This window comes from Dermochelys coriacea, chromosome 8, assembly GCF_009764565.3.
Source record: "Dermochelys coriacea isolate rDerCor1 chromosome 8, rDerCor1.pri.v4, whole genome shotgun sequence".
Lineage (NCBI taxonomy): Eukaryota > Metazoa > Chordata > Testudines > Dermochelyidae > Dermochelys > Dermochelys coriacea.
The window spans coordinates 3,211,989-3,224,997 of record NC_050075.1 but is presented as its reverse complement, the minus strand read 5'-3'; the positions used below and the strand labels follow the sequence as shown (position 1 = coordinate 3,224,997).

Genomic DNA, 13,009 nt, shown 5'->3' with positions numbered 1-13,009 from the left:
CTGTGAATAAATTAAATAGCATTACCTCTGGAGTTTGCAGGCAGCCTAAAAGAATAGGTCAAAGAAAGCTATGAACTGTTCCCATTCAGCTCAATTTGACGTTAGCTCTGGAAAATAGTGGTGCCATTTAAAAAGTCAGCATTGCTAAAATGATCTACTGTGGAATAATGATCACAAACACCCAACAAAGTGCTAATCGCACAGTCCTAATTCAGAGTAAAAGTAAACTTCAGGGGCAGAGTAAAATTAATTGCAATTAATATCAAATAAAACAATGAATGCTGTACTGATTGTATTAGTCACTTTCCTATTAATGTAATAAAACCCTCAACTTTTTTTTTTTAAATTCACCTGAAACTGCTACAGATTTTCCAGTCCAGCTACAGTGGAGTGCTGCAGAAACAAACAGCTCTTGGTTCAGTATTTAGGTCTACCTTGCTGCAGATTACATGGGCCTTGATTGCACCTAGAGTATGCAGCATGTATATTCTGCCTAAACTTTCTTGAAACATTCAGCAGCAGATTAACTGCCTTCCACCAGGCCGCCTCTGGAACATTCAGCAATCGGTAAGTGGGTAAGTCATTTCACCTCCCCGTGCCTCAGTTTCCCCCAAAGCGCTTTGCGATCAACTGATAAAAAGCACTACAGAAGCGCTCGGTGTTATTATTATTAATAATCATCCATAACACTATTTAAAAGGTACAAACAAACTTCATTTTTACAGCAGCCCAACCTATAGAATGAGTGGAACTTCATTTATACCGCATGGTTTAATTGCTTGGATCTGCAAGTCCCGCCTGCTCACAGAGGCTTTGTAGTTACCTACAGAATGTCTTTGAAATGCTTCAAAGGTGTGGCAACAAGTACAGTGCATGAGATAACAGACATGCTGTAGGCAGGGCCGTCCCTGGGGGCGGGGCCTGGAAAAAACCCCGCCCCCTGCCTCCAGAACCCGCCCCCACTTCACCCCTTCCCCCAAGTCCCTGCCCTGCCTCTTCCCGCCCCCGCCCGCCTCTTTCAGGCTTCTGCCTCCCCCGAAGCGACACAAGGAGCTGGCAGGGCGGGGCCGGATCTCTTGCTGCTACCGGTGCCAGCCCTCCCCACCCCCCGTTAACCGCCCAGGCTGCCCTGGGCCCCGCATCCCAAAGCGCGGGGCGTCCCCAGAGCACGGGGATTGGAACGGTTGCTCCAGTCGGTCCTATGGACCGGACGGCTGTGGCTGTAGGTAACACAGAGAGCGCCATCCATCCGGATCAGGAGCATGGATGTGTGAAATCCTCCCAAGGGCACAGAGAAGATGCTGTTTCATTATATCCCATTATACCCTAAGCAGGTATCACTGTCTTTACTAAGTGGGGGCCGAGTAGACTAGCTATCTAATCACGCCCCATCTTTTTATTAATTCCCGATCCTTAAAAATCACATTTGTCAAGCGTGCCCATCAAATATTTAATTTTTCCACAACATTCACCTTAGAGTATCTTTCAGCATGTGCTGCTCACTTGATGACTTTGGAGAGGATGTGGTTGTGGCTTTGACAGAAAGGAAGCTTTACAGCACTGCCTAGATGACAGATGGAAAGATAAGACCCCAAGCACCTACGCTGCCTTTCAAACTCTTTTTGTGTGTGTGTGTGTGAAAAAAAATCAACTACCCTCCCTCTTGTTACTCTTCCCTGGACTTGTGCGGGGTGTGCGGGTCTGGGACCGGTGAACTGGGTCCTGGAAGAGAACCGTGCCCTGCTGAACAATGAATAATTGCGTTCTCCTGGAAGAGCAGCTGATCAAAAAATCCCAGCAGAAGAGAAGGACCTCTCCCTCCAACTTTAAAGTGCGCTTCTTTGTTTTAACCAAATCCAAGCTGGCTTACTTTGAGCATCGCCACGGGGTACGTGAGCCATTTTCTCTCTCATTTTAGACCGCTTCTGAGTAAGAGCATTGAAAGGAAGGGGGAAAACTGTATATGTTGTTAAATCCCATTAACTCAGGACTTCTGGTCCCGTTACAGCAATGTCTACTCAAACCAGCTATTAGCTGAGGGCCCAGCACTGCATTCCTTGCCTCCCCAAAGCTTCCACATGGGTCAGTGGTGGTTTGGTGTGTAGAAGGAATGGAGGATCAAACCTGGTTTTATCAAAGAGATTTACAGCAATTTTACCTAACTGCCATCATACACAATGTCTAACAGATGCTATACTGGGCAATCCAGATGGATACTGCTGTTGGTGGATAGCATATTCTGATCAAAGTTATAAAGTCGGATGAAAGTGATTCTCGCTATACATTTCAATTTCATTTGGAAAATAAGACAAAAACATTTTTTCCACTGGCTATTCGTTTACAGCAAAAGGTTGATTCTCTACGAGGAGACCATTCCAATGCTTGTTAACCAAAACTCCCACTATCAGGTTCTAACAGGTTCTGTTGTTTTCGGGAGTAGGTTTTAAGAAGGGATCAGATACGCTCAAACTCAGCACACTTCCCTATGTCTGTCTAGACCTGATTTGTTAAATATACCTATGAAAAGAATTAGAAGCTAATGTGCATTAGTTATCTTTATGAGTGCTTTTATCAAAGCAAAAATCTCACCCCTTCTTCTTTAGTACCTACCGGGGTATACGATGGGCTCCTTCATCTGTTATTTGTAATCTTACTCAGTTTGTTTGCCAGGGTTATCAAACATGGATCCCAATGTTTCTTTACATTAAGGGTTAACATTTATTGCTCCTTATGAGTGTTGTTTCTCTCCTGTTTGCACAGCCATATTTCTTTTGAATTTGTAAGAATACGTTAAGGCAACATATTATGCATGTGTTTTTAAAAATACAATATTTAAATTATAAAAGACATTATTGCTGTCTAAGATATATATTTCAGTTTGACTGAGACTATCTGTGCTGTGGTCCAAATGTTGTCATTTGAAGAGTTAGGATGTTATTACAACTACTGAGCATGGTGAGACCAGATACAATTTTCACATGTGCCTAAGTGATTTAGGAGCATCAGTCTCTCTGGGTCTGATTTTCAAAAGCATTTAGTTGCCTAAAGATGCAGATAGGTGTTTTTCAAAATCCCCCTACATGCCTAAGTTAGTTAGGTGCCTAACTTCTATTAATAGGCACCTAACCTGGTTTGACACTTCTGAAAATTCCATTAGGCATCTATCTGCATCTTTAGATACCTAAATGCCTTTGAAAATCAGACCCGTTGATTGTCAGTAGGACAAAAGCATAGTCACTTAAGTACTTTTGAAAATTTTACCCCCTAGCATCCAAAACTCTGATAAGGCAAAAATGGGACACGTATTGGGTCCCTTACAATAAACATACTGAAGCAAAATTTGCAAAAATATATCTGTTTACAAAAATCTGAGTATACCAAGATAATTACAGCATATTTGGTGTGAGGAGCTGAGGTGCTTACCTACCTCAAATTTAAATATACTGAACCCGAGCTTTAGTGGGTGTAACTTGACATAGTTCCATTTAAGTCAATAATACTATCCTCTGAAGTCAGTGGAGCTATGCTGAGTTAGACCAGCCGGGGAGCTGGCCCACTGTCTATCACTAGGTTTCTCTGCTGGAGGCATGTATATACAATATGCACATGGCTATTCATATATACGTATATGTACATATCGATAAATATAGGGCCTGATACTCCACTGTGTTACGTTGGTTTCGTGCCAATGTAAACCATCATATCAGGTCCATTCTGTTAATAAACCTTCCTGGTGCAAAATGGACAAGAAATTAGTGCAGGTAAGGACTAATAACGCCAAAGATTGAAATCCTCTGCGTACCTACAACAGAGCAGGTAATCCTGTAGGGGCTTCAGCATTGCCCCGTGGTCTCCTTTCTGGGGAGACTAGCTCAAGGGCTGAAGCCACACCCTTTCAGTCTTCGCTTCTCTGCTCAGGCTTCCAAGGACTGGACTGACACCACCAATTCTTTTCACAGGCGGTGGGCCAATTTAGAATTAAAATACCTGCCTGACATAATGGTTTACTAAACTTCTGAAATCAATGAATACATGCCTCAATGTGAGGGTCTCTTCAGATGTTCATCCTAATCCTTTGGCAATGAATATGAACAGAGATTTTTCTAGACTGTATCTACAAGCGTGGTACAAAGATTGACTGTGTTTATTCCTCTCTTTGGGCTCAACACTGCAAGGTACTGTGCACCCTGGCCCCAATCCAGCCCTAGAAATAAGCACATGCTTAACCTCAAGTAAAGCTCTTAAGCACATGTTTAACTTTAAGTGCATAAGTAGTCCCGCAGATTTCAATGGGACTGCATACACTTAACGTTAAGCATGCCCTTAAATGTTTTGCTGAGCTGAGACTACAGCAACCAGCCCCAAGCAGTATCAAGCCCTTTTTGTGAATTACAATACTCACAAGTATAAAAGGACATTGAGCAAACCTGTGACAGTTAAAGGGATGAAAATAACTACATCGAGGAAATATTCAGGGAGAAGTCTGTCGGCAGTATCCAATGTTACAGTCACCATAAAGGCCAATTTTTTAAATAATTCTAATGGCTTTTTCTATTATAAGAGAACATTCCAAAGACAGAAAGATCTATTCTCCCCTTGCTCTGAGTGCGCAATTGCCATCAATGCTAATGGAAGCTATTTACATATATCAGTCAGAGAATGAACCCCAAAATAACTAGCAACAATAAGAAGCTGTGTTTTCTGAAATTCATTATACAGTGCACAATGCGCAGCTGTCTTAGCATAAAGCAGAGCCCTGATAATAGATGCATGAAGTCCATCACAAGCTCTCTTATTATAGTACGCAAATCACTTCTAAAAGCAAAATTTTTTGTTGCTAAGGTCCGATCCTACAGCTACTTATGCATGTCAGTAGCTGTACAGATGGGAGTAGTCCTATTGCATGCACTGCAACAACTTCCGTGAGTTAGGTTACTCGTGTTAGGGACCAATCGTGAAAACTCATGTAAGTAACTTTATTCCTAACAAGTCTGATGAGATTATGCCCATGTTTAAAGTTACTCATATGAGCAAATGTTTGCATGGCTGGACCCTAGGTTTGCATTATTGAGAGGGAAGCAAACAAGTGAATCCCTTGAGACATGTTCCCTTAAGGTCAAATTTTCAAAGGTATTTAGGGGCTTGTAGACATGGACTACAGTGGGATTTTCGAAAGCACCTAAGCAGATTAGGCACCTGTCTAGAGCATAGGTGCTGGAACTATTTGTGCCCAGCTTGAAGTGATTACCATTATACACAGGGTTTACAGTTTGGTTTAACGGCTTTCAGCACCCCCACTATACCAATCGTTCCAGCACCCCCAGTCTAGAGGCAGATAGAGCAGAAGGATGGTGCAGTAGTTAGGGCAAAGGTCTGGGACCTAGTAGACATGGGCTTAAGCCCATGTTGTGCCACAGACTCCCTGTGTGACCTCGGATGAGTCGCTGTGTGCCTCAGTTTCCCAGATGTACAAATGGGGACACTAGCACTGCCTCCCAGGGATGTCCTGGCAAACAATGTCCATGTAGCAAGCACTCATGGAAGAGTCTGGATCTCTACCTCATTTGTGGATACCTTGGTGGTAGAATCGTAGGACTGGAAGGGACCTCGGGAGGTCACCTTGTCCAGTCCCCTGCACTGATCTAGACCATCCCTGACGGGTGTTTGTCTAACCTGTTCTTAAAAACCTCCAATGATGGAGATTCCACCACCTCCCTGGGCAATTTATTCCAGGGCTTAATTACCCCAACAGATAGGAAGTTTTTCCTAATGTCCAATCTAAAACTGCCCTTGCTGCAATTTAAGCCCATTTCTTCTTGTCCTATCCTCAGAGGTTAAAGAAGAATAATTTTTCTCCCTCCTTATAACAACCTTTTATGTACTTGAAAACTGTTATCATCACATTCCCTCTCAGTCTTCTCTTTTCCAGACTAAACAAACCTATTTTTTTCCATCTTCCCTCATTGGTCATGTTTTCTAGACCTTTCATCATTTTTGTTGCTCTTCTCTGAACTTTCTCCAATTTCTCCACCTCTTTTCTGAAATGTGGCACCCAGGACACGACGAATACTCCAGTTGAGGTCTTATAAGCACAAAGTCAAGCAGAAGAATTACTTCTTGCGCTATGCTTACAATATCCTGCTAATACATCCCAGAATGATGTTCGGTTTTTTTGCAACAGCATTACACTGTTGACTCACTATGACCCCCAGATCCCTTTCTGCAGTACTCCTTCCTAGGCAGGCATTTCCCATTTTGTATATGTGAAACTGATTGTTCCTTCCTAAGTGGGGTACTTTGCATTTGTCCTTATTGAATTTCATCCTAGAATAATAGGATTGAAAGGGACATCAAGATGCCATCTAGTCCACTCCCCTGCACTCAAGGCAGGACTACATAATAACTAGACCATTCTTGACAGATGTTTGTCTAACCTGTTCTTAAAAGCCTGCAATGACAGGAGATTCTACAATCTCCTATTCTACCACCTATTCCCAGTCAACAAATCTCCATGTATTTACAGAAACTTGTATTTTCATAACAGTTTGTATTTGCCAGGACATGATCAGAGATAATGTAGACATCAGTAAGAGGAGCTGAACAATGTTTTATCAGGCGTTAGATGGAAACATGAATCCATACCAGGTCATCAGTTTTTAAGAAGAGGGCATGATCTGGCCTATGCAAAAATGTGAAGATGAATGGTTATTTTATGAAGTAGCTATGGACAAAACACTCTTATATTAGAAACAAAAGTACAAGAAAAGGGAAAGAGGCTGGTTTCTATGGTATAAAGCCTGCCTTTGCATTGGATTGATTACTTTCAACGTCAAAAAGCCAACATACCTTTGCAAGGAAGGTTATGGGCCTGATTCACTGCTGCATTAGTCCTGTTTTAGGTCCGTGTAACTCCAAATCTGATTGAGACCATTGCAAAGCTGGAGTAACGCAGCGGTGAATCAGCCCATTGTTTGCTAAGTGCTTAGAGTTGCAGGCTCAGATCTGGTGTAAATCAGTGTAGCTCTGTTGACTTCCTCCTGATTTATATGACTTCAGTGGAGCTAGGCTGGTTTGTGCCGGCCGAGGGTCTGGCGCACAGGATTTAAACTAAGTAAACCCACCTTTTCTGTAATGGGGATGCCTGCCGACAAGCCAACCACATTCATCCTCCATGAAAATTTCAGCAGGTAACTTTGCAACAGTGGAAGATTTTTGGAAGGAATTTGTTTTGATTAAAGACTTCGTTGTCCCCTGAGAGATGACATTTAACATTGGGAGGAAAATTGCACAAAGGTCTAGTTTATAGAGGTGAGCCCAATGAAACATATATCATACTGCACATAGCACAATAGGGCTCTGATCCTGTTGGGGCCTGAAGCTGCTGCTGTAACTCAATCTTGCTATGATTGTTATTTATTATTATTCCAATGAGCGTTTTCTAATCTGCATTCAGATGAAACATTTCAATTCCGATAGAGGACACTACCCTGATTCAGTGTCTTCACTGAACTCAGGAAGCAGCATGTGCGTGTCTTTCCTAATGGAGAACTGCCCCTGTTCCCTCCACTCCCAGGGGGGCGTTTCACAGTGGGGTGCACTAAAGTAATTCTCTGCAGTTTTCCAGAGGGACAACCGAGCAATGGGCAGCTAGTCCCCCGCCACCCTGCTCCACAGCTGCAGAGCCCAGAGCAACTGCAGAACGGCTTCCAATACTCTGTGGGGACTGGAGATAGAGCAGCAGGGGCAACACTCCCCTTTTCTGCCCCAATTGCCCACCTGAACGTTATTTGTCCAATTGCCCAGACCCGTGTCCCCAGCCCTGCTGCTTACACAAATGGAGGAGATCTGGTGCCAAGAGATGGTTAGCCACGCAGTGTACGGTTTGAAGCACTCTGTCTACAGAATACGTCCAAGTCCCACACACATCAGAATACAAAACAGAACAGTAAAGCAAAAATGAAGGATGCTGTCGCTCAAGCAGGAAAGCAGAGGACAAACTAGAAGCTAAGATTATTGATTCCAACGTGAGTAGAACTGTCGAACACCCAATAACAAACTTATTGAAAGTTCTGCTATTTGGAATATTTCCTATGACAGATATATATATCTCAGCACTGGCACACACTGTCCATGTTACCGTCTTTTCATGTGTCAGATAAACAACCATATATGAGTATTAAGAAGCTAAATGTATCACGCGAATCAAAGCATTAGCACAATAACTCAGAGTCTCATGCAAAATCTTAGTAACATCACTGATATGTCTTCCACCTTCCTCTGAAGGTACTGGTATTTGGTACTGGCCACTGTCAGAAATAGGATACTAAACTAGACAGACCATTGATCAGATCTGATAAAACTATCCCTACATGCCTCATAAAAAAACGTTGTTTGCAATACGAGGCAAAATATTTAATCCTGGGCAAATATCATCTGTCAGCGACATCAGTCCAGCTTTCAGCACTTCTTAATTCCCTAATAATAATATAATGAAATCCCTGCATGTAGCAGTGCTACTAGATGGAAAGTAACCATATACATGGAATATTCAAGGATATAAATTTCATCAAAAACTCTCAGTGATAACATGTATTAACAAGGTTGTTGTCATTGAAGTCACAGCTGTTTTTAATTATTATTTACAGTGTCCTTTTCCGCTGTAGTGTTACATTTCTGACATGGTTACTGATGGAGAAGGTTGATCTAAGCAGCAGTGTGAAAACCAGAGGCCACATTGTACCATCAATTTTTAAGCAGAATTTGCTCAGGCCAGCTCCCACTGAAGTCTTTGCATCGAGTACAATGGCAATTGGATCGGGCCCAAGGCGTGTGATGCCTGCAGGACAAAAACATTCCAGTAATTAACAAACATGCTGTTCACCAGGCATGCTTAGAGCAACATTGTGCTTGTTTCTGTTGTTATTCCTTTCCCTCTGGATCCCGTTCATGGCCCGGACTGGCATCAGAGGATCTCTTCACATGCATGAAGTTAGCTGCATGGTTAAGTTCCTTGCTGAACTGGGGCCTTTTCCCCCATTTTCCTCACTCCATCCTCAAAGGACTTGGTGACTCTTTCCTTCCAGCAGTGCAGAATTTGCTGTTATTCCCAAGGCTGCTAGCTAGCCAGAGCTGCTCCTTTACATGACCAGAGTGTCTCTTAGAACTCAGGTCCCAACTGCCTTTTATGTCACTACTGCACTGGTCTCCTGATGCTGATTTTAATAGGAGAGAAACTGGAACCGAAGCCCCAGATCTGACCACCCCTTAGCATTGAGAAATCCAGGTCTGAACGTGGTGGCTTGGGCCCCTCTGTAATGGCATTATTTGTGGATTTTATTTTGTCACTTGACTTGCAGAAAGAACTACGGGTAACTGAAAAGAACATTGAAATATTGTGCCCGAGTTTGCTCATGAGGGGCATTTGTTTGCTTCTGTCCTTGGCTAAAGTGACATGTCTGTATGGGATGCTCCCCTAACTAATATCCTGAAGGCTAAATTCAATTGTTCCTCTGTGGCCTGTGTATGGAGCGACCTGCATTGGAATGCCCCAGGACAATCCCCATGAAGGGATTCGGACTCAGAGTGCTGCAATTCCTTCTTTTGTTCCCCTCTTGCTCTCTGGGGTCCCCACTCCATACCCCTTCATTTATAATCCAGTTTTGTGCTCTATTTTGCAGTTCACCAATCCAGGTCTTCGGTGTCACTCATTTCTAAATCTTCTTTAACCTACAAGATCATTCATCTTTCCCTTTTGTCTATCTCCCATCTTGTTTATCCCTCGTTACTTTCCCCTTTCGCAACATCTTTTAGTTTTGGATGGGGATTTCTGAAGCATTAAGTAAGTACTATAGTTTTTTCTTGAGACAACTTTAAAAAGTCTTGGGGTGAGCATTAGACCCTTTTCGTTTGCTTTTCGTGTTCAAAATCCTCACTGAAAGGAGAAGATTAATTGAGTCCCAGTCCATCAAAGCACTAACGCATACGCTTATCTTTGAAAGCATGTGTGTAGTTTCATAGACGTCAGTGGGATCGCTCATGTGCATAACGATAAGCACATGTTTAAGTGCTCTACTGCATCAGGTCCGACACTCTTTTTGAAGGCTTAAGCATTTCATCCTAAAATAAGAATGTAATAATTTAGATCAGGTCTCAGTAAAGTTATTTAAAATGAGCTGAAAGACCTCTGCTCTTGTTCAACATTAATCTGGTTTTAAAGAACAAATAGACCCATTAGCATGTTCTATCTATTGACCTACCTACTTAGGAATAATGCTTAGCACTTCATTAGTGGCTAATATCTTGAAAGCTGTGCACATACATTATCTGTCTCTATATCATTGTAATATCTACACTATATCTTATAAATAATTACCATGGTCATAGAACGTTACTAACTTTTTCTTTTGGGATTAAATTTATGCATATACTGTTATAGACAGAGCAATAAGAACAAGGGATGTATACAATGTATATTTCTGTATCATTTCCAGAGGTGAGTTTGGGTTCCTGTCTTCCCTCTGTGAGTTCAGAGAGAAAGGCAGCTCTATTTCAAATCACTTATCAAGCATTTTCAAAACTGGTAAAAATACATCTGTAGACACGTTGATTTTTAATTTCAGCCTTTGCTTACTGCTTTCCAAGCATGCTCCCAGGAACAACACATACTGTTGCACTGCTGTGAGTGGGTAACCTTGATGCACATGGATCAGGAATAATTTAAAGTGTGGTTGTGCCCGGAGAAGTGACTATGTAAAAATGTCACCTTCTTACCACTCCCTGTGTGCATTTAGAGTCACATCTGCTTACTTTGCTGACAAAAATAATTGTTTTCTGCTTTTTGCTCCTGTTATCCCTGTAGAGCCAACTGAGCTAGGAGAGAAAGAGGTGACTTCTGTTCCTTCTTGTGTATCAAAGACAGAGTTGTTTACCAAGTTCCATTCGTTTACACAATGGGGTCACGCAGGTGTAACTAGAATTATACAGCTATACTTTGGCCTGCAGAGCCTTGCTTTCAAGGGAGGATGCATTTGAAGGAAAGAGACCAGCTTGACTGTTAGGGGCCCAGGTTGAGCTTGCAGCATCAACAGTTAGAAAATGCACTCTTTTGCTTGAAAATTGACCACATTGGACATGGACACCACTGAGAAGCAATGAACATGGAAGCCCACAATTCCATTTTTAAAAATTCCCTTGGAGTAGAATTGCACTTTACCACTAACACATTATGGATGAAGTCCCGGCCGAATTGCAGTCCACGGCAATGCTTCCATGGACCGGAGCATATAGCACTCCTTCGTTAGTTCAGTGACGTTCAACCAGAACTCTAGATATACTGGATAAGTTCATTCCAACCAGTCAGAGAATTGATTCTCTGCTTAATATTTGTATAGCCCAGCTAACACAGAAAGGGCAACATGTAAAGCTGTATGTTACATATAATGTGGAAAGGTTAAGTATTAGTAATAAATTGGATCAACAAGGGACTACCCAGCAAGCTCTGCCCTCTCTTTGAGGCAGACGTGTAATTAACATGACCATTAATAAGAGAGCTAGATGTAAATCAAAAGACAACGGCACCTCCAATTACAACACGCTTTAGAGGGGTGAGGGAATCTAAACACGTCTGCAGTGCATGCTGAGTGTTGCAGCCTGCTGCTATTGTTAATATTCTACTATACATTAATTGCTGCCCTAAAATGTATTTCATGCACAGTCTGTGCTAGCTGCATACAGGTGTCACGTGTTTATTTCTTTTTCTTGTCTCACAATAGCTCACGCTGCCTCACAGAAAGAACAAGTTGTTTTGGTCTCACCACTAGGAACCCACAATATGGGAGACTCTAGCTTCTGCTGCATGCTGAGAACAGCCAGAGCAGCTGGGTGGGGTAAGGAAGGAGAGGTGACAGGGCAGGTGTGGGCTGGGACAGTGTCTTGGCATTCCCCAGCCTGGACGGATCTCAGTGGAGAATTCCAATCACTTCCTCATCAGAATGGTTAATTAAGTATGATTGACTTTCATGCAGTGTCTTTACTGATCATGTGAACCCAGAATCAACTTCATATCTTTAACTAAATTTATGTACTAATGTGATATATGCCATCATGTGCCAGCAATGTCCTTCTGCCATGTACATTGGCCAAAGTGGACAGTCTCTATGCAAAAGAATAAATGGACACAAATCTGATATAAAAAATTATAACATTCAAAAGTAGGACACTTCAATCTCCCTGGACACTCAATAACAGACTTAAAAGTGGCAATTCGTCAACAAAAAAAACTTCAAAAACAGACTCCCAATGAGAAACTGCAGTATTGGAATTAATTTGAAAACTGGAGAGCATCAAATTAGGCCTGAATAAAGACTGGGAGTGGATGGGTCACTACAAAAAATAATTTCCCCCTGCTGATACTCACACCTTCTTGTCAACTGTTTGAGATGGGCCACCTTGATTACATTTGCCTCATTAGCACTACAAAAGTGATTTCTACCCTTTCTTGTCAAATGTTGAGAATAGCCCACTTCCACCTTAATTGGATTGGCTCATTAGCACTGACCCCCCACTTGGTATGGCAACTCCCATCTTTTCATATGCTGTGTATTTATACCTTCCTCCTGTATTTTCCACTCCGTGCATCTGATGAAGTGGGTTTTAGCCCACAAAAGCTTATGCCCAAATACATTTGTTAGTCTCTAAGGTGCCACAAGGACTCCTCGTTATTTTTGCTGATAGTGACTAACATGGCTACCACTCTGAAACTTAAATATAGACAGTGACAGTTGCGGGAAAGGGGAGTTAAAAGCTTTATGCAAGGGAAACGTTTTGGAAGTCAGTGTTGAGAAGTAATTTCTGTATCTTTATCTACAGGCAGCAGTAAATTAATGTTCTCCTTAATCAATCAATCAATTAATCTTGCGCTCACAGTAGTGCCTCAAGTGCCCAGCCAAGTTTGGGACCCCACTGTGTTAGACGCTGTACAAATAGGACAGCAGGCAGTCCTTCCCCCAAA

At 42.2% G+C, this 13,009-nt stretch overlaps 1 protein-coding gene across 1 annotated transcript in view; it reads left to right on the top strand.

Moving 5' to 3' along the window:
- Window positions 1–1,620: 1,620 nt before the first annotated feature.
- The window catches only part of ITK (IL2 inducible T cell kinase), a 30,294-nt gene continuing 18,905 nt past the window's right edge, over window positions 1,621–13,009 (top strand). The window contains exon 1 of the mRNA XM_038412723.2: window positions 1,621–1,888. Coding sequence (XP_038268651.2) covers window positions 1,751–1,888 — 138 coding nt within the window. The 5' untranslated portion in view covers window positions 1,621–1,750. The remainder of the gene's footprint in view (window positions 1,889–13,009) is intronic.